The following is a 26,969-nucleotide window of genomic DNA, read 5'->3' on the forward strand; positions in this document are numbered from 1 at the left end:
GGGGATGGGGGGTGCTGAGGGGGCTGCGAGGGGGGGATGTGGGGCTGGGGAGTCCTGAGGGGGCTGAGGGGCCAGGGGGAGAGTGGGGGGCCGAGGGGCGGGGGCCTGGGGGGTCCTGAGGGGTCTGTGAGGGGGGAATGTGGGGCTGGGGGGTCTGTGAGGGGAGAGTGTGAGGCTGAGGTGTCCTGAGGGGTCTGTGAGGGGAGAGTGTGGGGCTGGGGGTCTGTGAGGGCGGAATGTGGGGTTGAGGGGGTCCTGAGGGGCCTGTGAGGGCGGAATGTGGGGTTGGGGGATCTGCGAGGGGGGGATGTGGTGCTGGGGGATCTGTGAGGGGGGAATGTGGGGTTGAGAGGTCTGTGAGGGAACTGTGAGGGGGGAATGTGGGGTTGAGGGGGTGCTGAGGGGTCTGTGAGGGGGGAATGTGGGGCTGGGGGGTCCTGAGGGGGCTGAGGGGCCGGGGGGAGAGTGGGGGGCCCGAGGGGCAAGGACCTGGGGGGTCCTGAGGGGTCTGCGAGGGGAGAATGTGGGGCTGGGGGGTCTGTGAGGGGAGAATGTGGGGCTGAGGTGTCCTGAGGGGTCTGTGAGGGGAGAGTGTGGGGCTGAGGGGTCTGTGAGGGGAGAATGTGGGGTTGAGGGGGTCCTGAGGGGTCTGTGAGACGAAGGTGAGGGGCTGGGGGTCTGTGAGGAGAGAGTGTTGGGCAGGTGGGGGTCCTGAGAGGCCAGTGAGGTGACATTGTGGGGCTGGGGTGTCTGTGAGGGGACAGTGAGGGGGGACAAGGTGTCCTGTGAGGGAGCTGGGAGAGGCCTTGAGGGGTCTGAGAGAAGAGAATGTGGGGCTGGGGGGGGGGGGAGGTCCTGAGGGGCCTGTGAGGGATAAATGTAGAGTTGGGGGGCGATGAGGGAGATGAGGGGTTGGAGGGGAGAATGTGGGACCTGTGGGGTTGATGTGGTGGGGGGAGAGCGCGGGCTGGTGAGACCAGAGCAGGTTTTGGGGTCCATGGGGAGCAGCAGGGGCTGTGGGAAGGTGTGTGGGCTCCCTCAGGGGGTCCCAGCAGCTTGGGGATGGGCTGGGGGGTGGTTTGGTGAGGGAAGGGGAGGGGGTTTGGGGTCGGGAGTGTGGGGCTGGGGTGCTGGATGTGTTTGGGTTGAGGGGGGCACGATGGTACCGAGCTGAAGTGTTGGCCTTTGGGTGTGGAAGCCCAGCAGAGCCCCCCCGGGGGGAGGAGAAGCCCCTTCTCTGGAGCTGTGGTTCCCTCTGTGCTTGGCACTGGTGAGGCCACAGCTGGAGCGTTGTGCCCAGTTTGGGGCACCTCAATTCCAGAGAGATCTCGAGGTGCTGGAGCGAGGACAGAGGAGGGCAGGGAAGCTGGGGAAGGCCTGGAGGATAAATCTGATGAGGCAGGCTTGGAGGAGCTGGGGATGTTGAGTGTGAGGAAGAGGAGGCTGAGGGGAGACCTCATCAGTCTCTACCTGAAAGGTCGTTGCAGAGAGGTTGGTGCTGGTCCCTTCTCACAGGTGATTAGGGACAGAACAAGAGGGAAGGGCTTCAAGCTGCACCAGGGCAGGGTCAGACTGGGCATTAGGAAAAACTTCACAGAAAGAGTGATCAGAGACTGGGACAGGCTGCCCAGGTGGAGGAGTCACCATCCCTGGGTGTGTTGAAGGATTGTTTAGATGTGGTGTTGGTGGAGACGGTTTCGGGGAGAACTTTGCCGAGTAGGGCTGGTGGTTGGACTGGGTGATCCCGAGGGGCTTTTCCAACCAGACCAGCTCCGTGACTCTGTGTCTCTCCCCCCCCCGAGCAGCGAGGCCGATGTCCCCATCGACGTGGAGACGGTGACAGCCACCCCCCTGCCCCTCTACGACAACCAGAAGGCGCGGAGCGTGATGAACGAGTGCGAGCGCCACGTCATGTTCGCGCGCACCGACGCCGACGCCCCCCCCGCCCCCCGACGACTGGGAGGAGCACGTCAACAGGTGACAGGCACCAGGACCACCTGGGCACACCCAACCAGCACCCCTGGGGGGTTGGGGTGGGGCTCGAGGCGTGGTGGGGGTCTTGAAGGGAGGATGGTGAAGGTGGTTCTCCCGCTTTGCTCTGGGAGAGACACCCCCCCTACTCTACAGTTCTGGGTAGGCCCCAGTGTCAGGGGGATATGGAGCTATTGGAGATGATGGGAGGGCTGGAGCAGCTCTGCTCTGGAGACAGGCTGGGAGAGTTGGGGTGTTCAGCCTGGAGAAGAGAAGGCTCCAGGGAGACCTGAGAGCAGCTTCCAGTGCCTGAAGGGGCTCCAGGAAAGCTGGGGAGGGGCTTGGGACAAGGGCAGGGAGGGATGGGATGAGGGGGATGGATGAAAAGTGGGAGAGGGAGATGGAGGTTGGAGATGAGGAGGGAATTCTTGGCTGTGAGGGTGGTGAGAGCCTGGCCCAGGTTGCCCAGGGAAGCTGGGCTGCCCCATCCCTGGCAGTGTTGAAGGGCAGGTTGGATGGGGCTTGGAGCAGCCTGGGCTGGTGGCAGGTGTCCCTGCCCATGGGGGGTGGGACTGGATGATCATTAAGGTCCCTTCCCACCCAAACCACTCCATGATTTTATGATGAAAATTATTCCTCATGTCCCAGCTTCTCATCTGCCCGCTGTGGGAGCTGCTGGATGCAGTGGCAGAGCCTGGCTCAGTGTGGAACCTCTCCCACATGCTCTGGGTGAAGTTCTCTCCTCTGGAGAAGGTTGAGGCAGTGAAGTGACATGTAGATCCTGAATTCAACCATATTCCAATGTCAAAAATTAAAAAAGAGGCTCTGCGTTAATTAAAAACCCTGCCTGGAGCTGTCACCAAGCCTTGATGACAAGTCTTGACATTATGGGGAATGTTTTTTTTTCCCTGATCACATTGTCTGGGAATTCTGGTGATAACCTAATGTCCTGGTTTGAGCCAGGCTAGAAGAAAGTTTCTTCCCTGTGGTGTGACTTTTTAGTTAAGTCTAAAAGCAGTGATGATTGTGGTGTTCTTTGGTGCTGTTCCTCTTGCCTTTCTGATGGTTGATGTCCATCACCACCCCCTAGTGACGTGGGGAACCTGGTGTTTTTCATGGAACTTCAACCCTCAGGAGCAAAACTCCCTCTTTCTGTAGCTGTACATGGAATTTTGAGGCTGCCCTCACACCTGGTGCCTAGCTCTGCTGCCCACCACCTTTGGGAACAGGCAGCAACCTCCAGGACCTGGATCTTCTTGACTTTTCCTCTCTGCTTTTCCTGACAGGACGGGTTGGACCATGGCCCAGAACAAGCTCTTCAATAAGATCCACAAAGCCCTGCAGTCAGACAGGCTGGCTCGTCTGGCTAACGAAGGGGTAAGTTCTTCCACCCCCTCTTTCACTTCCCAACAGTTGCTGCCTCTTGTGTTTTTATCAATCCTTCCTAGCATGGCCTGATGGAGTCAAAGTGGAAGTCTTGGCCCTTGGGTTGTGTGAGAAATGGGTAGCTCTGGGCTTGTTGTGCTGGTTCCAAGTTCTGGAGCCCCCAACACAAGGATGTGAAGCTCCTGGAGAGAGTCCAGAGGAGCCATGGAGATGATGGGAGGGCTGGAGCAGCTCTGCTCTGGAGCCAGGCTGGGAGAGTTGGGGTGTTCAGCCTGGAGAAGAGAAGGCTCCAGGGAGACCTGAGAGCAGCTTCCAGTGCCTGAAGGGGCTCCAGGAAAGCTGGGGAGGGGCTTGGGACAAGGACAGGGAGTGAGAGGACAAGAGGGAATCGGTGAAAACTGGCAGAGGGAGATGGAGGTTGGACATGAGGATGAAATTCTTGGCTGTGAGGGTGGTGAGACCCTGGCCCGGGTTGCCCAGGGAAGCTGTGGCTGCCCCATCCCTGGCAGTGTTGAAGGGCAGGTTGGATGGGGCTTGGAGCAGCCTGGGCTGGTGGGAGGTGTCCCTGCCCATGCAGGGGTTGGATCTGGATGATCTTTCAGGTCCCTTCCCACCCAAACCAGTCTGGGATTCGATGATTCTGGTTCTTTTAGCCCCGATTTTCTCCCCACTGAGGGGATACTGGGCTCCGCTCCCTGCTTGATGACTCCAGGCAGCTCAAGCCAGTCCTTGCCTGTCCCTGGGGATGCACAGGGTGTGCTTTGATGTACCCCATAACTGTGTTTCTTCTTCGTGTCCTGGTTCCCAGGCTTGCAACGAGCCAGTCCTGAGGAGAATTGCAGTGGACAAGTGTGCTCGGAGGGTCCGCCAGGCCCTGGCTAGTGTCAACTGGGACACCAAACTGATCCAGTGGCTTCACACCACCTTGGTGGAGACCCTCAGCTTGCCAGTGCTGGCTGCTTACTTGGATGCTCTGCAAACACTCAAAGGAAAGGTGATCAAAGCAGAGGAAAAACACTTTGTCACCACTTATATTGTCCTCCCTTGACAAAGCTTGTTCAGGGAAGCTCCCTTGTCCTTGGGGTGGTGGGGATGGTGGTTAGAAGCCTGTGTGTGTTTTCTCAGCCCTTTCTGGCCCCTGCTTTCAGATCCCCACCCTGATTGACAGGATGCTGCTCTCCTCTACTGCCAAGACTGGGGCCGCAGGTGCTGAGGCTCTGTCCCTGCTGCTGAAGAGGCCCTGGGACCCAGCTGTGGGTGTCCTGTCACATAATAAACCTGTGAGTACCTCTTGGAGCTCTTGGGGAGCAAGAGGCTGCTCTTCCATCAGTTTTATTCTTCCCAATCCTGCTCTCCATCTCCTTCCACCTCTTTCTTGCTCCCTGGGCTCAAAAGAGTAGGAATTTACAGAGGGAGCCTCTCCTGTTGGAGACCTTCCCTCTGGAGGGAGATTGTCCTGTTGGAGACCTTCCCTCTGGAGGGAGATTGTCCTGTTGGAGACCTTCCCTCTGGAGGGAGATTGTCCTGTTGGAGACCTTCCCTCTGGAGGGAGATTGTCCTGTTGGAGACCTTCCCTCTGGAGGGAGATTGTCCTGTTGGAGACCTTCCCTCTGGAGGGAGATTGTCCTGTTGGAGACCTTCCCTCTGGAGGGAGATTGTCCTGTTGGAGACGTTCCCCTGTACAATCCTGAGGCATCTTTGGCTGGGGAAAATGTGAGGGATGAATGAGCTGTGCCAGATCCTTCTCTCTTCCTTGTGCAGCCCAGGCTGGGCAGTGAGGTGTTGGGCAGGGAATTTCCTTTTCCTTACACTGTTCCCTTGTTGAATTTCCCAGAGCAAGTTGCCTGGTTCCCCCCTCATCCTCATTGCTTCCTCTGGACCTTCCAACTCCATGTTCCCCACGTCTCGACGGCACCGGTTCTGGCAGTCGCAGCTTTCCTGCTTGGGAAAGGTTGGTATGGTTGGTTTGGGAAGGGAAGAAGTTCCAATTAGTGGCTGGAGATGATGAGTTAGTGATTAGAAGCCCTCAGTGCTCCAAAGTCTGAAAGCAGGGCCTGGCATCTGCAGTGATCAACACTTCACAGGGTGGTGGGGGTGGGAAGGGACCTCTGGAGATCATCCAGTCCAACCCCCTTCCAGAGCAGGATCCCCTAGAGCAGATCCCACAGGAGCACCTCCAGGTGGGGTTGGAATGTCTCCAGGGATGGAGACTCCATGACCACCCTGGTCAGCCTGTCCCAGGGCTCTGCCACCCTCAGAGTCAAGAAGTATTTTCTTGTATTTAGGTTGAATTAGAAACTGATGAGGGGATGGAGCTGCTTTGGGGAGCTCTCACTGACCAAAGCCACCCATCTTCAGCAGCTCAGATTCCATCCTTACTGTTTGTGAGGATAGATGAGTCTTCTGGTGGGAAGAGGTTGGAGGAGAGAAGCTTCAGGTTACCTTAGTCCTCTGCCTGTTCACAGAGCTTCTTACCCACCTTCCCCACCTCTGGACTCTCTTTTCCCCCCACCCCAGGCTCTTTCCCCCATTTCTGGCCTCTATTTTCTCCCCACTTCTGGTCTCTTCCAAGACCCAACTTGACAAGGCCATCTCCTCTAAACCATGTTCCTACCCAGAAGGGTTGGACCAGATGATCCTTGAAGTCTCTTCCACTCTAGTCCTCTGGGATTCTCCCAATTAATGTTTGTCTTTCAGGGGGATTCTCTAGTTTTAGTAGCTAGAAGTGAATTCTGGGGGACAAAAAAGAGAGAGAAAGCAGTGGTTTGGGCATAAACTGGCTTCCAGTCCCTGCTAATTGTTGTCAGTTCCTGCCACCCCCAGTGGTGGCCTCATTAATTGTTCCCTTTTCATCCCAAATCCAGGTCATTCCCATTGCCACCCACCTGCTGAACAATGGCAGCGGGGTGGGGGTGCTGCAGTGTCTGGAGCACATGATTGGGGCAGTGAGGGGCAAAGTGGCAGAGGTGAGTGAGAGACACCAGCCTTCAGGCTCTCCACCTGGCCTTTAGGTGCTGTGGCCACCCCAGGGCATCATCCCCTTGTCTGTCCCTCTTCTCCAGCCATGTCTTTTGGTTTGTTTCTCCTGCAGATCCACAGCCACTTCTCTCACAAGCCCATCATCCTTATCGGGTGGAACACGGGTGCCTTGGTGGCCTGTCATGTGAGTACCTGGTTCCTTTGCAGCCTCTCAGAGCCCACTTGGCAGCTTCAGTCTAGAGCTGGGTTTGACGATCAGTTAGGTGGGATGATCCAAGGGCTGGAGCAGCTCTGCTCTGGAGCCAGGCTGGGAGAGTTGGGGTGTTCAGCCTGGAGAAGAGAAGGCTCCAGGGAGACCTTAGAGCAGCTTCCAGTGCCTGAAGGGGCTCCAGGAAAGCTGGGGAGGGGCTTGGGACAAGGGCAGGGAGGGATGGGATGAGGGGGATGGATGAAAACTAGGAGAGGGAGATGGAGGTTGGAGATGAGGAGGGAATTCTTGGCTGTCAGGGTGGGGAGAGCCTGTTCCAGGTTGCCCAGGGAAGCTGTGGCTGCCCCATCCCTGGCAGTGTTGAAGGGCAGGTTGGATGGGGCTTGGAGCAGCCTGGGCTGGTGGGAGGTGTCCCTGCCCATGCAGGGGGGTGGATCTGGATGATCTTTAAGGTCCCTTCCCACCCAAACCATTCCATGATTCTTGAAATACTGTTGTGTTCAAGGTTCGGGGGGGGGGATTCTTTCCCCTTTTCCCAAGACCTGCCTTTGACACACACATCCTTTCTGCTCACAGTTTAACTAATGATTTTATTTTCCACTCTTCTCTTCAACGAAAGTGTAAATAGGGAAGATATTTCTGTGCCTGGCAAAACAGCCTTTGTTCCCTCCTTGCCCTGGACAGGGAGGGTTGCTGAGTGTTGCTGTTCCCTGCCCAGGTTTCCGTGCTGGAATATGTCACTGCAGTTGTGTGCCTTGGATTCCCACTCCTCACTGTTGATGGCCCCAGAGGGGTAAGGACCAAAGGGAATTGGAGCCTTTTCATCTCCCCAAGTTCTTTCATAAAACCAGGCTTGGAAATCCAGTGATAAATGGAAGGGTTTTTTTTCTAGGAATATCTTGAAGATTTTTTTCTTTTTGGAGGAACATCTACATGATTTTTATTTGGAGGTGTTCCCAGCAGGTGGGACTGTTGCATTCCCAGTAGGATTATTGATGTGGTAGCCAGGGGAAGAAGTCCTGGGTTTGTTTGGCTCTACTGTGAGAAATCTGCATAAAAAGCATTTGCTGAAGCTCAGCAGGACTCAAGCAGAGTGTTCTTCAGGGCTCTGTCCATCTGAGTAGATGGGGAGGGACCTGGGACAAGGGCAGGGAGGGATGAGATGAGAGGGATGGATGAAAACTGGGAGAGGGAGATGGAGGTTGGACATGAGGAGGAAATTCTTTGCTGTGAGGGTGGTGAGACCCTGGCCCAGGTTGCCCAGGGAAGCTGTGGCTGCCCCATCCCTGGCAGTGCTGAAGGGCAGGTTGGATGGGGCTTGGAGCAGCCTGGGCTGGTGGGAGGTGTCCCTGCCCATGCAGGGGGTGGGACTGGATGATCTTCCAGGTCCCTTCCAACCCAAACCACTCCATGATTCTATGAACATGACATTGCAGTGGGAAGGTGCAGGGAAGCAGGGTTTCTGGGGGGTCAGTGCTGGCTGTTGATGAGGACCAGCACTATCTGCTGGTCAAGTTTTTGAGTCAGCCTTTCTCATGGGGTCTTTAAGCCCACCACACACTTTACATTTCTGTCCTTCCAAGGGGCAACTGGTATATACTGGGAGAGCACAGGAAGCCTTCCCTGCCCCGTTGGCACATACCTTCCCTCTTTGGAAACCCTCATCTAAGGTGTTTGTCTCCAAAGCCACTACCTCCTGGATCAGTCCCTCGGGATGATAGTCCCTTTGCTCTTGCAGGATGTTGATGATCCCCTCCTGGAGATGAAGACCCCAGTCCTCTTTGTGATAGGGCAGAATTCCCTGCAGTGCAACATGGAAGCCATGGAAGATTTCAGGGAGAAAATCCGAGCTGATAACAGCATGGTGGTGGTGGGAGGAGCAGATGACAATCTCAGGTAATGCTCAGAAGGTGGATCCCCTCCTCCCAGAGATCTGACCCTGCTGTGTATGAAAAAATAATACCAATGGGTACTGAAACCTGATGGGAACAGGATCAAAATGCTCCATCCAGGTCAGTTTTCTTATTCAAAATGTGGTTTGGTGGATAGAGGGTTGGTTTTCTGTGATAGATCCACGTTATTTCTCCCAGTTGAAGATGCAGGGTACACTGGTATGACACTAAAAGAAGGATTTGCTTTTTCATCTCACCCCTGGCTGTGGAATCTGTAGTTTTTGGAGGCTGTGCCCAGAATTGGGGTGAGAGAGGCTGTGAGAGCCTTGCAGGAGGCAAGAAGCTCTTAAGGTTTCCCTAAACCTTGAAGCTTGTTCTCCTCTCACACTCGTGTGTGTTTGGAGTAACTACACCTGAGCAGGTTTGTGGAAGAAGAGGGTTGGCCTGATGCTGGACCCAGCAGCACAGACAAGGTTTTGGAGCATCATGTGAGTCAGGAATCAGTAGCAGGGACCATCAGGGGCATGAAGAGATGTGAAACTGCCATAGTGGGTCTGAAGACAGAACTCTGAAGGGAAGGAAGGGTCATGTTTGCTTTGCAAAATGGGTCCTGGGCTTTTTTCTTCCTCACCAAAGTCTGTGTCAGTGTTGCTGTGGAGTTCTGGAGAGCTGAGGGACCTTCCTTGGTCTGTGTCTGAATGGGTGAGGGAGGGAACTTGCTGGCCTTGAGTCTTACTCTTTGGTGAAGAATGATGTGGTGAGGGTGAAGGTGGGAAACCAAACGTCTTGACTTGTGCCTGTTTCTTTTAACAGGATAAGCAAAGCCAAAAAGAAGTCAGAAGGCCTGACCCAGAGTATGGTGGACAGATGCATCCAGGTAACCACAGAAATCTGCCCTGGACATCTCATAGCTGTCAACATCTCTGCTGAAGGATCTCAGGATTGGTTGGGTTGAAGGTGATGTGTCTCCTGAGTGGGATTTTTGCAGGTGACCTTGGCTCTCTGCCTGGATACTGAGCTGCTCACACACCTCCTCCTTTCAGGAGGAGGGACAGGAGCTTCCTGCTGGTGCACCTTAAACACAGAGCAGTTTTTTGAGTCATCCATTGGGGAACTTAGAAGAAAGTTGTTCCTCCATTAAAACTGGAAGAGGGAGATTGAGGTTGGGCATGAGGAGGGAATTCTTGGCTGTGAGGGTGGTGAGAGCCTGGCCCAGGTTGCCCAGGGAAGCTGTGGCTGCCCCATCCCTGGCAGTGTTGAAGGGCAGGTTGGATGGGGCTTGGAGCATCCCGGGCTGGTGGGAGGTGCCCCTGCCCAGGAAGGGGTTTGGATCTGGATGATCTTGAAGGTTCTTCCAACCCAAACCATTCTATGTTTCTATGATTCTCTTTCATGTGACAGAAATCCATGGAGAATGAATTTCCATGAGAAAACCTGTTAACTTGGAGGGTTTCTTTCTGCAGAACATGAAACCTGGAGAGCCTGTTTGTCCCTTTGGGGGAAACTTTGTTCCTCTTTTCTTTCAAGCTCTGATGTAGAGACCTGCTCACCACTCAGCCCTGAACTGTGTGTTCCCTCCTTCCTAGGATGAAATAGCAGACTTCCTGACTGGAGTCCTCACCAGAGCAGAGAGCCACTCGGGCTCTGACCCTCGTGACCTGGATGCTGAGAAGAAGAAGAAGCCACGAGACTCAACCAGGAGGGATCTGTCCTTTGACTTGCCAGAAAGGACCAGCAGACCCACCTCACCAGCAGCCAAAGTGCCTGCCTCACCTTCAGGCTCTGAGGTGGGGTTGCTCTCTGGGATGCTTTGAGCTGGGGAAGGCTGCGGTTGTGGGCAGAGATGGTTTTGGACCCCTGAAATAGGTGGTGAGGGATTGGGTTAGTGTTGGGAGAGGGAGGAGAGAGGGTATGAAGGGAATAATTGGCCAAGGAGGCCCATGGCATCTGGGGGGCATCAAGAAGAGGGGGGCCAGCACGTCAGGGAGATTCTTCTGCCCCTCTGCTCTGCCCTGGTGAGGCTCCATCTGGAGAACTGGGTCCAGTTCTGGGCTGCCCAGTTGCTGAAGGCCAAGGAGCTACTGGAGAGGCCAGGGCAGGGCCACAGAGATGCTGAGGGGCTGGAGCATCTGCCTGGGAGGAAAGGCTGGGAGAGCTGGGGCTGCTCAGCTGGAGAAGAGGAGCCTGAGGGGGGATCTCCTCAGTGCTGCTCAGTATCTCCAGGGATGTCAGGAGAGGGGACCAGACTCTGCTGAGGGGTGTCCAGGGCCAGGACAAGGGGCCATGGGCAGGAGCTGGAAGGTGGGAAGCTCCATCTGCAGATGAGGAGGAACTTGTTGCCTGTGAGGGTGGCAGAGCCCTGGGCCAGGCTGCCCAAGAGGCTGTGGAGGCTCCTTCTCTGGAGCCATTCCAGCCCCAGCTGGAGGTGTTCCTGTGGGACCTGCTGGAGGTGACCCTGCTCTGGCAGGGGTTGGGTGGATGATCTCCAGAGGTCCCTTCCAAGCCTGACAGCTCTGTCTCTGTGATTCTGTAAAAGCTTGTGGGCAAAGGAACCTTCAACCATAGATCTGCTCCAGCCAAGGACCTCAGGGTTACAACGGCCTGATGGGGAGCTGTGGGGGTAAGAGTTGCTTCTTCTCCCAGCAGGATTTATCCAGTGTCTCCAGCAGCCCCACTTCAAGCCCCAAGACTAAGATGGCAGCTGTGTCCTCTCTGCAGAAGCCCAGCCAGCTCAGCACCACCCAGCTGCTGAAGAGGCAGGTGCAGAGGACAGACACTGTCCTGACACACAAGCAGGCACAAGGTACTACCCTGTTGCTCTCCCACCCTCTTTCCCTCTTAGCATCCCAGATTTTTGCTCTTCACCTGTCCTGATGGTGTTTAGGGTTTTGTCTTCAGTGTCCTGGCTTGAATTCCAAGCTCCCTGTGGCAGTTTTCTCTACAGTTTGGTCATCCAAAGGCAGCAAATGGGTGAAATTAGGTTGGAAATGGTGTTTCTGCAGCTTGTGGAGCCTTGCTGCTGGTTTTCTCTCACTCTGACTGACCCAATCTCCACGTAGCCACGCTCTTAATTTGATTTTTCAAGTGTGAACCCCTTGTCTGGTGTCTCATATCTTTGGAGGCTGCTTGGGAGGGGAGGCTGAAGGTGCTCAGGAGGTGACTGAGGCTGTGGAATCATGACTGCAACTTGGGGCACGACAGGGGCATCTTGCAGCACGTGCCAGTGGAAAACTTGCTGTGAATCACAAAGCTGGAGCTGGGGGCTTGTTCTGTCCTGTTGGATGCAGATTCAAAACCTTGGGGTGCAGCTGCAGTCTGGTGGTGACAGCTGTGGATGGGAGGGATGGTTTTGATGATGATGATGATCATGATGATGATGATAATCTCTTCTGGCACATAGTTCTCCATCCTCCTTTCTCTCCTTATCTCTTGGCTCCAGACAGACCTGAACAGGCTTGTTGTTGTCTCCTGCACCAGGGTGATCCTCCACGTTCTCTTTTTCTAACTCAGGAGTAGGCTCCAAGGGGGGAGCTTGAAGCTTGGATCTCCCTTAGTTTTTCAACCCAAGGGCTGAGAAAAATCAATTCCTGTGTCGTTGTAGTTGAGGAAGTTTCTAGGCAGCACATGTGAGGCAGGAGGAAGGTTTGTGGAGTGGGGTGTGTTGTGGCCGCCGTGTTTGGTCCAGGGTACTGCTGCAGGGTGGCTTCTGGCCTGGGCTTGGTGGCCCAGGCTGTGCAGGGACGTGGTGGCTGATGTCCCCAGCTGCTCTCAGCTTCTTGGTGCAACTGCTCTGTTCAGCTGGCTCTGCCTGCTCTTGTCCCCTGGCTGCCAGTGGCTGTGGGGCTGGAGAGGGCTGGTGCTCCTGGGACATGCTCTCTGGGAGAGCTGGGATGATGTCCCTCCTGGTGCTGGATGTCCAGATAGGAGCTCAGTGTGTCTCCATTGTGCCCTGTGGCTGGATGAGTCGTGTCCTGAGCTCTCTCTGCCTGCTCCGAGGTCTCTGCCTGTGGGTGGCAGTGGTGTCCCCAGAGCTCCCTGTCCCCCCACCCGAGCCAGGCTGTGATACTGTAATTCTCTCTGATTCATTTCAGCTCAGTTTGCTGCTTTTCTGAAACAAAACATGCTGGTGAGGAAAGCTCTTCCTCCTGGCACCTCTTCATGTCTCTTTGGTGAGTATCTCCTCACTTCTCCCTGTCTCTCTGTCTCTGCTCCCTTCTTTCATCATCTTCCTCTTCCCTTGCACTGGTTTGGGGATGTGACCTGGCAGTGTCCCCTTGTCCCCTGCTTCTTGCTTCCTTGTTGCTGTCCTCGAAGCTAAAGCCCGTGGCCACCTCCTGAGCTGAGAGCATTAACTTCTCCTGAGCTCCTCCCCTTTCCCTGCTCTTTGAGGGATTAAAACTTTGTGGAGGAGGGGGTGACTTTTTGTGAGCCTGTGTTTAACCCCTGCCTGTGCTGGGACTGAGAAGGGGATGTGGACACCAGCCTGAGGGTCCATGTGTGTTAGTGAAGTGTCCTGAGCACATGGAGCAGGAAAGGGGCTGTTGGTGGGAGCAGGAATGAGGGACTTGGAAGGAGCAGAGATGTGGAGCAGTGGTTCTTGGGCAGAGAGGGTTAGAGAAGAGCAGAGAGGGATGGCTGTGGGAAGGTAGTGATGTGGTGGGAGAGGAGCACATCTGGACCAGGAGATGAGTGGAGGTGAGGAGCCTGGAGCCCTGTGCTCTGTTGTGTTGGGTGCTGGAGCACACAGGGACCTGTGTGTGGTGCTCTGAGGGTTTGGGATCCAGAGATGGGATCCACGGTGTATCTACAGACACATTTTGCCATCTCCAGTAACAGTGACCGTGTGGATCTGGGTTTAGGAGAGGACAAGAGGTTGAAACCCAGGGCTTGGGAGGCCCTGGTGTTGTTAGATGGGCTGGCAGTGTCAGCTCTCCCTTCGGGTGACCCCAGGGTGCTGGGAATGTGGGTGTGGGTGACACCTGCCTCCCTGCAGCACCCCCAGTGCTGGGGCTTGTAAGGTGACAAGGGGAGCACTGGGTGCATAGGAGCTGGTGGTATCTCGTCTTACAGGGCTGAAGCCTCCTAAGATACAGGCTCCCTGCTTGCCCCAAGCACAGATCCTAAGGTTCAGGCCACACACACAGTGACAACAAACCCCTCAGACAAGTATTGGCCCCAGCAGGTGGTTCTGAAGGTTTATTTCTCCTTTGATCTTCCTTTGAAGGTTTCTTTCTCCCTTGAGCCTTGTTTTGTACTCCTGTGCCATGAGCTTAGTTTGGGAGCACACATGGAGCCCTGCACCTCCCTGGACTCCTTCCACCCACTGTTTACTGGGAAGAGAAACCAGAGTGGATGTCACCTGGCTGGTGGGGAGATGTGGAGAGGCTGGCACCAGCCTGGGCTCCTTTTCCATAAGATTTAAAAGCCAGTGAAGATATTTGGGTTCTTTACTGTCGTGGCTCAGCTGTCTGAGCCAGGTAGGGAGGTGGGGTTGGGACCATTCCCTGTTGTTTTGGGACCATTCCCTGTTGTTTTGGGACCATTCCCTGTTGTTTTGGGACCATTCCCTGTTGTTTTGGGACCATTCCCTGTTGTTGTGGGAGCAGGGTGCTCCTCCCAGCCCTGTGCTGGGGACACAGAGGGACGTTGGAGGCTTTGAGGGGCACCCAAGGCCTGTGCATGTGCCATTTCACTCTCCTGCTTGGCTGGTGGCACCTGGGGATGGGGGGTGGCTTTGGTGCCTGTGGTCTGTGCACGTCTGAGGAGATCTCTGGGTGGTGACCAGGAGGATGCATGTTTGGAGGGAGGCATGGAGAGCATTGCACAAGGGTCCAAGAGCAGGACAGGGAGCTTGGCTCTTGTCTTGGGGACCAGAGAGGTCCCCAGATGCTTGGAATCACCTAACATTTAGGGATTCAGCTGCAGTCTTGGCCTACACTTGCAGTTTGGAGGTGTGTAGGTGGGGAACAAAGAGTGGATAAATACATAATATATATATAGACACAGATGCACATCTGTAGACTGATTGTATAGATTTTATCCATGTCTAGTTAAATAAATGTCTAAAAAAAAAAAAAAGGTATGGGCATCTTGGCCTCTAGGCTGTTGGACACAGGGTGTAGAGGCTCTTGTTTTGACCCACCCCGCCAGCTTCTCAGGCTGGGGGATCATACTGCAGTGGTGGGAGACACATGGAGAGCAGATGGGTGGGCAGGTGGCAGCTCGTGACCATGTTCTGACCCTGGGCTGCCCTGAGGAGCTTGTTGTGACTCTGCTTGTTCTGGTAGCCCCAGTGAGCTTGTGCTCTAGGCAGGATGAAACAAGTGTGATGGGTCAAGGACATGGCAGCAGAACGAGTCATGGAAGGACCTCTAAGATCTTCAAGTCCAACCATCACCCAACCCCACAGTGCCACTTCCACACGTTTTTTGAACCCCTCCAGGACTCCACCCCTGCCCTGGGCAGCCTGGGCCAGGACCTGACAAGCCTTTCCAAGGAGGAACTTCCCAAGATCCAACCTCAACCTCCCCTGGGTAACTTGAGGCTGTTTCCTCTTGTCCCATCACTTGCTCCTGGGGAGCAGAGCCCGACCCCCCCTGGCTCCAACCTCCTCTCAGGCAGTTGCAGAGCAGAAGGTCTCCCCTCAGCCTCCTTGTCTAGACTAAACACCCTCAGCTGCTCCTCAGAAGACTTGTTCTCCAGCTCCACTGCCCTTCTCTGGACATACAGAGAATGTATGTCAATACATTCAATGTCCTTCTTGTCATGAGGGTCCCAAAACTGACCCCAGATTTGAGGTGCAAACTCATTAGTGCAGAAGACAAATCTCAGATGGTGGTTTTTCTTCCCTACTACCAAGGAGAGGGGTGCTTGGCTTCACTGCAGCACTTTTTGTGCTTCCTGCTGCTTTGCTTGGTGCCTTCAGAGACCTGTCCCCTTCTGCCCAGCTCCTGGAGGGCTGGTTAGGAGCTCTGGGGAGGATGTGCTGAGCCACAGGCATGAAACCCCTTTGATCAGGCAGGCTGAGCTCTGACCTTGTGCCTCCACCAGCTCCCTGAGTCTCTGCACCCTCATCCCTTCACCTGGAAATCAGGCATGTTGGAGAGGCCTGATCCTGGGATTGATTATGCCAGGCTTGGAAATGGAAGGTGTTGATGTGGTGATGTGGCACCACTTGTAGACTTCCATTTATCTTCACTGCAGGGGCAGGACAGACTTTAGGTGCTGTCCTGCCTCAGCTTGTGAGAAGCTTAAGCTGAGTCCTGACTCTTAAGGCAGCAGCTTGAGGGCACGTAGAAGTCAGCCCAAGTGGTGGAAAGGAGAAGTGTGGGTTCCTGGTGCATGGGAGATGGGCAAGGCTGGCATGGAGGGAGCCTGCATGGGCATGTGTCCCTCCTCCCCCCCTCGCTGCACCCAGCGGAGCAGCACTGACCTCCGTGGGTTTCCAAAACAGCTGCTTCTGTGTCCCCCCTAGTACCAGTCTCCTCAGAGCACTCGGAAGGGGCTGACAAAGATGATGTGCGTGGGCAGCTGAAGAGGCACCAGACCCCCAGCCCGACCCCCTGCACCAAACCCTCCAAACGAGCCAAAATCAAGGTGACCATTGTCTCTCACGGGGACGGCGCTGGCGTGGGGAACGGAGCACCCCTCAGCACCCAGGCAGAAAGTGAGTTGCCATCCCAGAGCTGCTTTGGCACCAGAGAAGGGGGGCAGGTGGGGGGGCTGGTTGTGCCCAGCTCTGCTCCCCCCCCGGGGCACCACGTGGGGCCGGGAAGGGAACTGGGGTGATTTGGAACGTTTGGAGGAGTTAGCAGCAGGGAACCAGGCAGAGGGTCAAGGTGTGAGGGAGTTGGGGGTAGTGGGGGAAGCCTGGGGGGGGCTGACAGCACACGGGGGGGGCTTGGCAGGAGCCTCTCTCTTCTGTAGCAGTTGGAAATATTGAAGGAATATTTCCTCTCTGTGGATTTTTTGCACCTTCCTCCTGGGCGTGGAGCTGCTGCTGGAAGCAGGATGCTGGTCCTGGCAGACCCCTTGCTCTCCAAGTAGGTGGTGCACATCTCCAGTTCTGCTGCCTGCCTGAAGCTCTCCCCTGGAAGGTGCTCCTGCTTCAGGGATGCCAACGATGTTCCTCCCTCTGGAAGATCTTTGTGCCCTCAGACTTCACCACACAGCTCAGTGTCCCATTCTCTGGTCCCCTTTGGGCCCAAAGCCTGGCCTGATACATGCTGGGTCCACCTCCAAACAGATCCCAGCTCCTCTCAAGCCTTTGCAGCGGGAAAAACCCCTGCAGAGGTCACTGCAGTCCAAGAAGAGCTGATGTGCTAGGTCATCTTCCCCTTGAGCCTCCCCAGGGAGGCCAGAAGCTTTGTCCACTCTCACCCTGAAGCATGTTCCCTTGGCATCTGTGACTTCTGGAGCCCCAGACATGGAAAGCAGAGGCTCACTCTTAGCATTAGTAGTGCAGGACTGAAGGGTCAGCATCTCCAAGAGGAAATTAGAGGTTTTCAGAGCTGAGAAACAATTCTTCTCCTTCAAAACCATCTCACTGTCCATATAACACTTGCTCTGAACTGTGAAAATGACCTCACAAAACCAAGTCCTTTTTGAAGGTTACAAATTGATCTTCTGGCAGCTTTGAAAAATCTCTGGTTTCTGGAATCTTTTTCTTTCTTCCTTCCTTTCTTTTTGTTCTTTTTTTTTTTTTAATTTTCCAAACTTTACTTCTTTCCACAGAAAGGAAATGAATTGCAGGAGTAAACATGAACCAAACCAAGAATTCCCTCTTATCCCTGGGTGAGCAGGAGGAAGGCACAAGACAAACCCACTTGTATCCCCCCCAAAAAAACCACAACCCAAGGCTGCAATAAACAAATGTTGTGACTCGTGGCATCCATGTGTATTTTGTAAAGTGTCTTCCAAGAATCCTTCCAAAATGGATCCCTAGGGATCAAGATCCAAACAAATTGCTTGAGGTGGTAGATCATGATGGCTTAGGAGGAGGGGATGAGTGGAGATGATATTTAGGAGAGAGATTTGCAGTTGGTGGCCAGAGCCTGAGATGTCACTACTTGCAGCTTTTGAAGCCAATTCCTTCCCTTTGGTCTCTTCTCACATTTCCACCACAGCAGCTTTCAGGTTTTTCTTCCCAAATCTGCTCCCTTGGATCTTCCTGATGGTGCCCAGTGTGTGTGTTCATGGCTACAACAGAGGTTTCCTGGAGAAGCTGCTCTGTGAGCAGGACCAGCCCGTGACCTGCAGCACCGTGGGTGCTTGTTGGGAGAGAGGGAGAAATCCCTAAAAAAACCCAAAATGCTCCTGGAGGAGAAGGAGAGAGTGAGATTCCTTCTTTTTCTTTTGCAGTTGTTGCTGGGAAGCCAGTCCCCATGGCTGTTGGCCAGTCTGTGTCAGGTGCAAAGGAGCTGTCAGGACTGCTCACCACCCCCAAGTGAGTCAATATACATTTTAAAATACATATATATTTTTTTTTTTTTTTGGGGGGGTCTTTTTTGACAGGTTGCTCTTGAGAAGCACCACAACAGGGAGATTTTGCTGCATGTGGAGCTTTCTGGTGTCTTGCTTCTGCCTGGAATTATCTGAAGTGAGGCAGACTCTCAGGCTCCTGAAAACTCTTTGTCAACTGCCATTCTGGGAGGGGCAGAAGTGGAAGGTACTGGGGCTCCTGGGTGGTGTTTCCATGTGGTTTCCCAAATTCAAGGTGGCTTCTCTGTGTCTTTTGAATGGCTGTGGTGTCTTTGCCAGAAATTCAGTGTTGTCTTGACTCCTTCCATGGAAGTCAGGTGCTTTTTTTTCTTTTTTTTCCCCCAAAGACTGGGGAAAAGGGAAGAAAAGGGAAACTGTGGCTGCCCCATCCCTGGCAGTGTTGAAGGGCAGGTTGGATGGGGCTTGGAGCAGCCTGGGCTGGTGGGAGGTGTCCCTGCCCATGCAGGGGGTTGGAACTGGGTGATCTTCAAGGTCCCTTCCAACCCAAACCATTCCATGATTTTAGGAGTAAAGCCTCAGTATCAGTTCATGAAGTGAATTAACTGGCTGTAGGGAATGTTGGGGAATGAATCTGATGTTGACCTCTCACATCCCTGTTTTCCCTTTTAATCCAAACCAAGCTTTGGAGAACCGGACTCTGGCTGAGCTGGGAGGGGAGAGGAAGAAGAGCTGTTCTCAAATAGAAAGTAGGTTTTAAAGGGGAAATGTTGCACTGCAAAGTAAAGTTGCTTTTAGGTGGCACAGCACCCTAGGTAGGCACACACATGTAACAAGCTCCCTTCCAACTGGGAAAGATGTGGATGGTGCTCCTTGTTCTACCTGCTGCAGTGGGTGCAGGGGGAAAATTCACTTGCTTTTGGGTTCTTGTAGCTCATCAACTCCCCCCCCTTATGCTTCCAGGAGTCCTACTGGGTCACAGTGGGCAGTGACAGGTCAAAGCCACCTCACTTTGCTCTGTGCAGTTTGTCTTGAACCAGAGTCTTTCTCTTCTGCTCCCTTTCTAGGTTGACTTCAGCAGCAGAAACCTCCTCCCCAGGCCCTGCTCCATCCTCCATGCTCCCCAGCAGCACAGCACCCAGTGCCTTCCATGCCCTGCAGAGCAGGCTGGTAGCCAGCAGCACCCACTGCATGCAGGCCCAGCCTGCCAGTTCCCTCCAAGGTACCTGCCTCTCTCCATCTCTCCTCGGAATGTAAATGTTACACCCAGGTTTCAGGTCATGTGGTGGATCTCTTGAGACCACCCCCCTTGCAGGGCTAGGTCCAGTTCTGGGGTCTCCAACATCAGAAGGACATGGAGCTCCTGGAGAGAGTCCAGAGGATGATGGGAGGGCTGGAGCAGCTCTGCTCTGGAGCCAGGCTGGGAGAGTTGGGGTGTTCAGCCTGGAGAAGAGAAGGCTGCAGGGAGACCTTAGAGCAGCTTCCAGTGCCTTGAAGGGGCTCCAGGAAAGCTGGGGAGGGACTTGGGACAAGGGCAGGGAGGGATGGGATGAGGGGGAGGGATGAAAAGTGGGAGAGGGAGATGGAGGTTGGAGATGAGGAGGGAATTCTTGGCTGTGAGGGTGGTGAGAGCCTGGCCCAGGCTGCCCAGGGAAGCTGTGGCTGCCCCATCCCTGGCAGTGTTGAAGGGCAGGTTGGATGGGGCTTGGAGCAGCCTGGGCTGGTGGGAGGTGTCCCTGCCCATGCAGGGGGTTGGATCTAGATGGTCTTTCAGGTCCCTTCCAACCCAAACCATCCCATGATTCTATAATCCTCTTTTTTACATTCCCTGGTTACTTTGGCCTTGGCTGAGGCAGCATTTGGAGTTCTTGGCTATCCCAGAGCCTGCAGAAATCCCATGGGATTGTGTCAGGCGAGGTTGCCGGGCCATAGGTGACCTGTTAATTGTGTCATTTGCATATAATGATGCCTCAAGGGACTAAACCTGAGCTCCTTCCCTCTCCTGGGCCTCTAAACTGACCTTGCTGAAGTGTTTGGTTGTGTGTGTGGAGCAGCCTGGAGGATCTCCACCCACCTCAGAGCAGGCTCTTTAAAGAACTGTTTTGCAGACACCTGCCATAAAACAGACCTGGAATTCCCTGGTGGTGGGTTCTCCAAACCTGATTTCTTGATTCTTTCCTATTTTTTTAGGAGCAGCATCTGCCAGCAGCCTCCTGCAAGGGCTGAGCTTCAGCCTGCAGGACATCAGCACCAAGTCATCAGCCCTTCCTGCCAGTGTGGCAGCTGCTGGGCCACCCGTGCAGGTACAGAACCTGATCCCAGCAGAGATCCCTCTGGAGAGGAGCTGTGGGGAGGATAAAGTGGTAGGAGTTGGAGGGGCCCTAGAGAATGAGATGTTTGCTCCAGGACCAGAAGAGCTGAGGGATGCTGGGTGTGAACTGCAGCTGACGTGATGCTGGGGGCTAAGAGTTCCCCTAAGTGACATGAGGTCTAGGAAGGAGGGCTGGTTTCTAGGTGGCCACCTAGAAAAGGCTGAGAAGGACCTAGAGAACGGATTGAGGGAGATCAAAAATCCCTCTCCTTGTTTTCCTGGGAGAACACACACCTGTGACCTCTCAGGCAACACTTCAGTTTGAGGTGAACTCACTCAGAACTGGTGGCTTCATCAGAAGTGGAGTCACAGCTTCTCCCAGTCATGCTTCCCAGTTGAAACAAGGGTGGAAGGGACAGGTTCACTCCCATCCAGACCAGCTTGTGGCCACCAGATCAAAGAGTGAAGACTCTGACCTCTACAGACCTCTGGCTTGTGTGGGAGGGAGTGGTTGGGCCATCCTGGCATCCCCTTTCCTTCCAGGTACTCAGTGCTTCTGCTTCTCCTTCCAGACCTCCACTGTGAAGACACCCACACCTCTCCAGAACCTGAGTGCCATCACCACGGGCACCGGCACCATTGTCCGCACCATCCCGGTGGCCACCTCCTTGTCCCTGGGAGCCTCAGCCAGTGGGAAGCCCACGGCCATTCACCAGCTGCTGACCAACGGGGGGCTGGCAAAGCTGGCCAGCAGCCTGCCAGGCTTGGCTCAGATCTCCAACCAGGCAGCAGGTGAGGGAGAAGAGGGGAGCACCCAGAGCACCCACCACCCCAAACCTGGTGGCTCCCGAGCTCCCTTTGCCCTTGAGCTGGGACAGATGCTGGTGCTCCCAGTTCTGAGCAGCTGCCTCAAAAGGGAAGCTTCTGGTTGGTGAACCACAGGAACCCAGACTGTTTGGGTGGGAAAGGACCTGGAGGATCATCCAGATCCAACCCCCTGCATGGGCAGGGACACCTCCCACCAGCCCAGGCTGCTCCAAGCCCCATCCAACCTGCCCTTCAACACTGCCAGGGATGGGGCAGCCACAGCTTCCCTGGGCAACCTGGGCCAGGCTCTCACCACCCTCACAGCCAAGAATTCCCTCCTCATCTCCAACCTCCATCTCCCTCTCCCAGTTTTCATCCCTCCCCCTCATCCCATCCCTCCCTGCCCTTGTCCCAAGCCCCTCCCCAGCTTTCCTGGAGCCCCTTCAGGCACTGGAAGCTGCTCTAAGGTCTCCCTGGAGCCTTCTCTTCTCCAGGCTGAACACCCCAACTCTCCCAGCCTGGCTCCAGAGCAGAGCTGCTCCAGCCCTCCCATCATCTCTGTGGCTCCTCTGGCCTCTCTCCAGGAGCTCCATGTCCTGATGTTGGAGGCTCCAGAACATGACTTCAGCAATCTCTGTGGCTCAGGAACATCTCTCTCCCATGTCTTCTAGGCTTGAAGGCCCCAACAACCATCACTGTGACCCTGCGTGGACAGCCCAGCCGCGTGACCACGCTGAGCCAGGCGGCCATGGGGACTGTCCAGCCCCAGCTCGAGGAGCAGCCCATGCAGACACAGGCACCTCAGGTAATTTTTGACATCATTTCTCCAGGAAAAGGTTCCTCTGCTGTTCTCCTGAACTTTTCCTGACTCCAGCAGATCTAGCTGTCCTGGGGAAGGTGCCTTTGAAACCCATGTGTGGAGTGCTGAGTGTGTCTGTTGGACACACATCTCCTTTTGGAGGTGGCTCACTGACATCTCCCTTCCTCCAGTTTGAATCCATTCTCCCTTGTCCTCACACCACAAGGGCTTGTAGTGACAGGATGATGGGGAATGGTTGAAAACTGGGAGAGGGAGATGGAGGTTGGAGATGAGGAGGGAATTCTGGGCTGTGAGGGTGGTGAGACCCTGGCCCAGGTTGCCCAGGGAAGCTGTGGCTGCCCCATCCCTGGCAGTGTTGAAGGGCAGGTTGGATGGGGCTTGGAGCAGCCTGGGCTGGTGGGAGGTGTCCCTGCCCATGCAGGGGGGTGGATCTAGATGATCTTCAAGGTCCCAACCCAAACCAATCAGTGACTGTGATTTTGTGAGCCTGTGCTTGAAGCCCTGAGATACATTCCAGGAGGCATTATCCTGAGGGGGAAGCCTTTGGGTGGGAGTCAGGGAAGTATTAAGAGCAGGAGCCAGAAGTCCTGCAGTGCTTCAGAGCTGACACTGCATCCACCACTGCTGGTGGTTTCCACACAGGTTTCCTGCTGGTTAAAGCTCAGATTTGAGACCATCACAGAATGGTTCTGGTTGGAAAAGACCTTTTAAGATCATGGAATCCAACTATAACCCAGCACTACCAACCATAACCCAACTCTGCCAAGTCCACTGCTTAAACCATGTCCTTCAGCACCATGTCTACAAGCCTCCTAAATACCTCCAGGGATGGGATTCAACCACCTCCCTGGGCAGCCTGGGCCAGTGTTTATGAAGCTTTTCAGTGAAGAAGTTTATTCCAGTATCTAATCTAAACCTCCCCTAAGTGTCCCCCTCCTTCCTCCCTTGCCCTGTCTGTGTTTCAGTCCCCCTGGTGGCACAGCAGAGCCTGGAGTATTGGCAGAGCCAAGCTTAGAGCCACCTAAGGTGACTTCTTCTTGGGAAGACAAAGCTAGTGCAGACCCCTCCTAAGCTGTGAGTGAGTCTCTTCCTAGGTGTGAAACTCTTCATCTATGTTGAAGGCAGTTTTGGGGCTGATCTGCTGGAGAGCAGCTCTGGGGAGAAGGACCTGGTGGTCAACAGGGTGACCATGAGCCAGCAATGTGTCCTTGTGGCCAAGGAGGCCCATGGCAGCTGGGGGGCATCAAGAAGAGGGGGGCCAGCAGGTCAGGGAGGTTCTCCTGCCCCTCTGCTCTGCCCTGGTGAGGCTCCATCTGGAGAACTGGGTCCAGTTCTGGGCTGCCCAGTTGCTGAAGGCCAAGGAGCTACTGGAGAGGCCAGGGCAGGGCCACAGAGATGCTGAGGGGCTGGAGCATCTGCCTGGGAGGAAAGGCTGGGAGAGCTGGGGCTGCTCAGCTGGAGAAGAGGAGCCTGAGGAGGGATCTCCTCAGTGCTGCTCAGTATCTCCAGGGGGTGTGAGGAGGGGGGACCAGACTCTGCTCAGGGGTGTCCAGGGCCAGGACAAGGGGCCATGGGCAGGAGCTGGAAGGTGGGAAGCTCCATCTGCAGATGAGGAGGAACTTGTTGCCTGTGAGGGTGGCAGAGCCCTGGGCCAGGCTGCCCAAGAGGCTGTGGAGGCTCCTTCTCTGGAGCCATTCCAGCCCCAGCTGGAGGTGTTCCTGTGGGACCTGCTGGAGGTGACCCTGCTCTGGCAGGGGCTGGATGGATGATCTCCAGAGGTCACTTCCCACCCCAGCACCCTGTGACTCAAAGGCCACTTAAGGAGCCACCAGAACTGGTGTACTTTCCATCCTTCATTCCTTTTGGGAGGCCCTCAATATCCAGCAGAACAGCAACGACCCTGGATATGGGTGAACACCAGGTGAACTCCAGAAGGGTGAATGTTTGAAAGCACTTGGAATTGGTCCCTACTAAGTGACTTTCACCTCCAGGGCTGAGCTTGTTTGTTCAGGGGAGTGTTGGAACGGGGAGAGTTGCTTGAAAAGCAAACTGAAATCTGCCTTTGACAGGAAATGGAAGGAGCTGAGGTGGTTTTGGAGCTAATTATAGCCCTTGACATCAGCCCCTGGGTGCCTTTAGCACAGAAGGGTGACGTCAGCTGGCAGGGCTTCCTGGAAAAGAGCACATTTACTAAAGGCTTTGGGGGATAACTCCACTGAGGGCTTCAACTTTTCAGCAGCAGCCAGAGCTGTTGTTGGTTGGGTCCCCTTTGAAACTCCAGCTGACAGCTCCTCTGTGCCTGTGCAGGAAGCGTGAAGCCCACACGTCAGTTGGGTGCTGGGTTGGTTTCTTTGAAGCTCTGGGGGTTGGGGTGGTGCCTGGAGCAGCTGAGATGCAGTCTGTGTGGGGAACTCTTTTCCTTCCCTTCCTTCCCACCCCTGGAAGTGTTGAAGGGCAGGTTGGATGGGGCTTGGAACAACCTGGGCTGGTGGGAGGTGTCCCTGCCCATGGCAGGGGGGTTGCAACTGGGTGAACTTTAAGGTTCCTTCCAGCCAAAAACATTCCCGGATTCTATGATTAGGAGGAAATTCTTGGCTGTGAGGGTGGGGAGAGCCTGGCCCAGGTTGCCCAGGGAAGCTGTGGCTGCCCCATCCCTGGCAGTGTTGAAGGGCAGGTTGGATGGGGCTTGGAGCAACGTGGGCTGGTGGGAGGTGTCCCTGCCCATGCAGGGGGTTGGATCTAAATGATCTTTGAGGTCCCTTGCAACCCAAACCATTCTATAATTCTGTGATCTTTAGATCTCTTCTCCTAAACTATTCCACGGTTCTATGACTCCCCATGGAGCATTAAATGGGAGGTGGGACACCAAGGAATCTCCCCGGGGGGTTTGGTGGAAATGCTTTCTCTGAGTAGCAGAGAAGAAACAGTGTTTGAGTGACTTTCAAGTGAAAATACTGGCTAAAATTTGCTCAAGCTTTAGCTTCTCTTTTCAAGAAACTGCTCCAGGCTGGTTTGGACATGGTGGGTTTCCCCCCTGCAGTGTGGTTCTATCCTGACATCCTCCAGAAGGTCCTATCCTCCAGAAAGTCCTATCCTCCAGAAAGTGTGGAGTGATGCTGGATCAAGCTTTTGTTCCCTGCTTAGTGGCACGAAGATTGAGGCTGTGATGGGCAGAGCTGCAAGCTGAGATGTCCTGTGAGCTTTGGGCAAGGGTCTCTCTTGGGGGACATGAGGAGAAGCTCTGACTCCAGCCCTTCCCCGTGCCCAGAGCTGGTTGCTGTGGGTGTGCTGTGAGCAGAGAGTAAACACCTTTCTTTTCCTCAAGTCTGACCCTTTCCCCTCCCAGGGGCTGAAATATTAATTCTAACTAACTTCTGAAATTGCTGCAGAAGGGATGGGAGAAACGAGCTGTGACCTTCACGAGCATCAGGCAGGGGGAGGTCCAGGTTTGAGTTTCAATGGGGCTTGGTGGTGCTGGAGGAAGAGCAACCAAGCTGGTCTCAGAGGAGTTGACCAAAGAGGTGGGTTCTCTGCTTGTGTAGCTGGAAAGGCTGCTTTGGAAGGTGAATGAAGTCAGCTCAGGGCTGTGAGGGCTCCCAGGAGGGCACAGCAGCACCTTCAGGTCTCTGAAGCATCTGGGCAGAGTTCAGGGAAGTGAAGGTTTTGGAAGAACCCCTGGAATGGGGGAGTATCCAGGGGTTTCACTGGAGCTTGTCACTGCTCTCCAGGGTGTGCTGCCCTCTGCCTTAGGACACAAATCCAGGCTCTCCAATTGTCCCAGTCCTGGATAAGCTGGTGGACACTGGTGCAACCAGCTGGTTCTTGTTGGAGGGGATCGTCCATCTTTGTCCAGCAAGAGGGAAGCTCTTCTCCTGCAGGGGATGGTGTGTGCTGGGCTGGTCTTTGCTGGCCTTTCACTGGTAATCTCATGTCATTCTTACAAGCAGATCCACACGATGTGGGAATAATTTTTGAGCTCCTGGCTGTTGCTTTGCAACTTCTGCAGCTGCAGAGGAAGCCAGAACAGGACTGATGTCCCTGCCACAGATGGGGACAGAGCTCCAGGAGAAGACAAGGAGTTAGTGCCAGGGGTGTGGGTGCTACAAAAGACACTATCCAAAATAGGCCTCTCTGGGTTTTCTCTGGCTACCCATTTTTTCCACGAGCTTGGTAATGAGTGGTCAGAGTGAGGGCAAGGTCAGAAGAGGCAGGGAGAAGCCATGCTCTGGGGTTTTTTGACTTGAGAGCTCTTGAGGAACCGTTGCAGCCCTCGGCAGTTCCAGTAGCTCTCCATTACTTTAACCTTTCCAGGCTCCAGATGGTGTTTTTGGGAACCTGACTGTCCCAGCTACCAACGCCGCCTCTCCTGGCCAGCTGGACCTCACCTGGTCTCAGATGGACCTCAGCAGAGCCCAGGCTGGCACAGAGATGGTCCCCACTGACCCCCCAGCACGCCTGGCCACCCCAGCAGCACCCCTAGGTGAGGCACGGGGGGCGCGGGACGCCGGCCGGGGGATCGGAGAGGAGGCTGGGGTGGAGCCATCCCACTGGGTGACATCCTTACTGTGCCCAGTTCTGGAGCTTACTGGGTCCAGTTCTGAAACCCCAAAGATAGGAAGAACATGGAGCTTCTGGAGAGAGGCCAGAGGAGGCCACGGAGCTGATGGGAGGGCTGGAGCAGCTCTGCTCTGGAGCCAGGCTGGGAGAGTTGGGGTGTTCAGCCTGGAGAAGAGAAGGCTCCAGGGAGACCTGAGAGCACCTTCCAGTGCCTGAAGGGGCTCCAGGAAAGCTGGGGAGGGGCTTGGGACAAGGGCAGGGAGGGATGGGATGAGGGGATGGATGAAAACTGGGAGAGGGAGATGGAGGTTGGAGATGAGGAGGGAATTCTTGGCTGTGAGGGTGGTGAGAGCCTGGCCCAGGTTGCCCAGGGAAGCTGTGGCTGCCCCATCCCTGGCAGTGTTGAAGGGCAGGTTGGATGGGGCTTGGAGCAGCCTGGGCTGGTGGGAGGTGTCCCTGCCCATGCAGGGGGGTTGGATCTAGATGATCTTTAAGATTCCTTCTCATCCAAACCAGTTTTTGAGTTTGTGAGAATCACTCCAGGGAATAACTGCCTGAATCCTGCTGATTTTTTTTTAGCTCATTTGGTTTGGTTTGGTT

At 54.9% G+C, this 26,969-nt stretch overlaps 1 protein-coding gene across 7 annotated transcripts in view; it reads left to right on the plus strand.

Annotated features, from left to right (window-relative positions):
- Nucleotides 1-1,842: 1,842 nt before the first annotated feature.
- KANSL3 (KAT8 regulatory NSL complex subunit 3) overlaps nt 1,843-26,969 on the plus strand; it is a 28,878-nt gene continuing 3,751 nt past the window's right edge. Inside the window, exons 1-20 of one of the 7 annotated variants that reach the window (XM_051640611.1) lie at nt 1,843-1,977; nt 3,258-3,348; nt 4,166-4,351; nt 4,506-4,637; nt 5,192-5,308; nt 6,222-6,323; nt 6,449-6,520; nt 7,263-7,337; nt 8,283-8,440; nt 9,250-9,313; nt 10,023-10,223; nt 11,080-11,239; nt 12,528-12,605; nt 15,911-16,102; nt 17,797-17,881; nt 18,942-19,096; nt 20,065-20,177; nt 20,758-20,977; nt 21,664-21,797; nt 26,124-26,292. In XM_051640611.1, coding sequence (XP_051496571.1) covers nt 3,271-3,348; nt 4,166-4,351; nt 4,506-4,637; nt 5,192-5,308; nt 6,222-6,323; nt 6,449-6,520; nt 7,263-7,337; nt 8,283-8,440; nt 9,250-9,313; nt 10,023-10,223; nt 11,080-11,239; nt 12,528-12,605; nt 15,911-16,102; nt 17,797-17,881; nt 18,942-19,096; nt 20,065-20,177; nt 20,758-20,977; nt 21,664-21,797; nt 26,124-26,292 — 2,491 coding nt within the window. In that variant the 5' untranslated portion in view covers nt 1,843-1,977; nt 3,258-3,270. Of the gene's footprint in view, nt 1,978-3,257; nt 3,349-4,165; nt 4,352-4,505; nt 4,638-5,191; nt 5,309-6,221; nt 6,324-6,448; nt 6,521-7,262; nt 7,338-8,282; nt 8,441-9,249; nt 9,314-10,022; nt 10,224-11,079; nt 11,240-12,527; nt 12,606-15,910; nt 16,103-17,796; nt 17,882-18,941; nt 19,097-20,064; nt 20,178-20,757; nt 20,978-21,663; nt 21,798-26,123; nt 26,293-26,969 lie in introns of those variants that run through there. The other 6 variants (XM_051640613.1, XM_051640615.1, XM_051640614.1 and 3 more) reach the window with 6 other exon arrangements.

The sequence above is a fragment of the Apus apus genome, chromosome 26, assembly GCF_020740795.1.
Source record: "Apus apus isolate bApuApu2 chromosome 26, bApuApu2.pri.cur, whole genome shotgun sequence".
Classification (NCBI taxonomy): Eukaryota; Metazoa; Chordata; class Aves; order Apodiformes; family Apodidae; genus Apus; species Apus apus.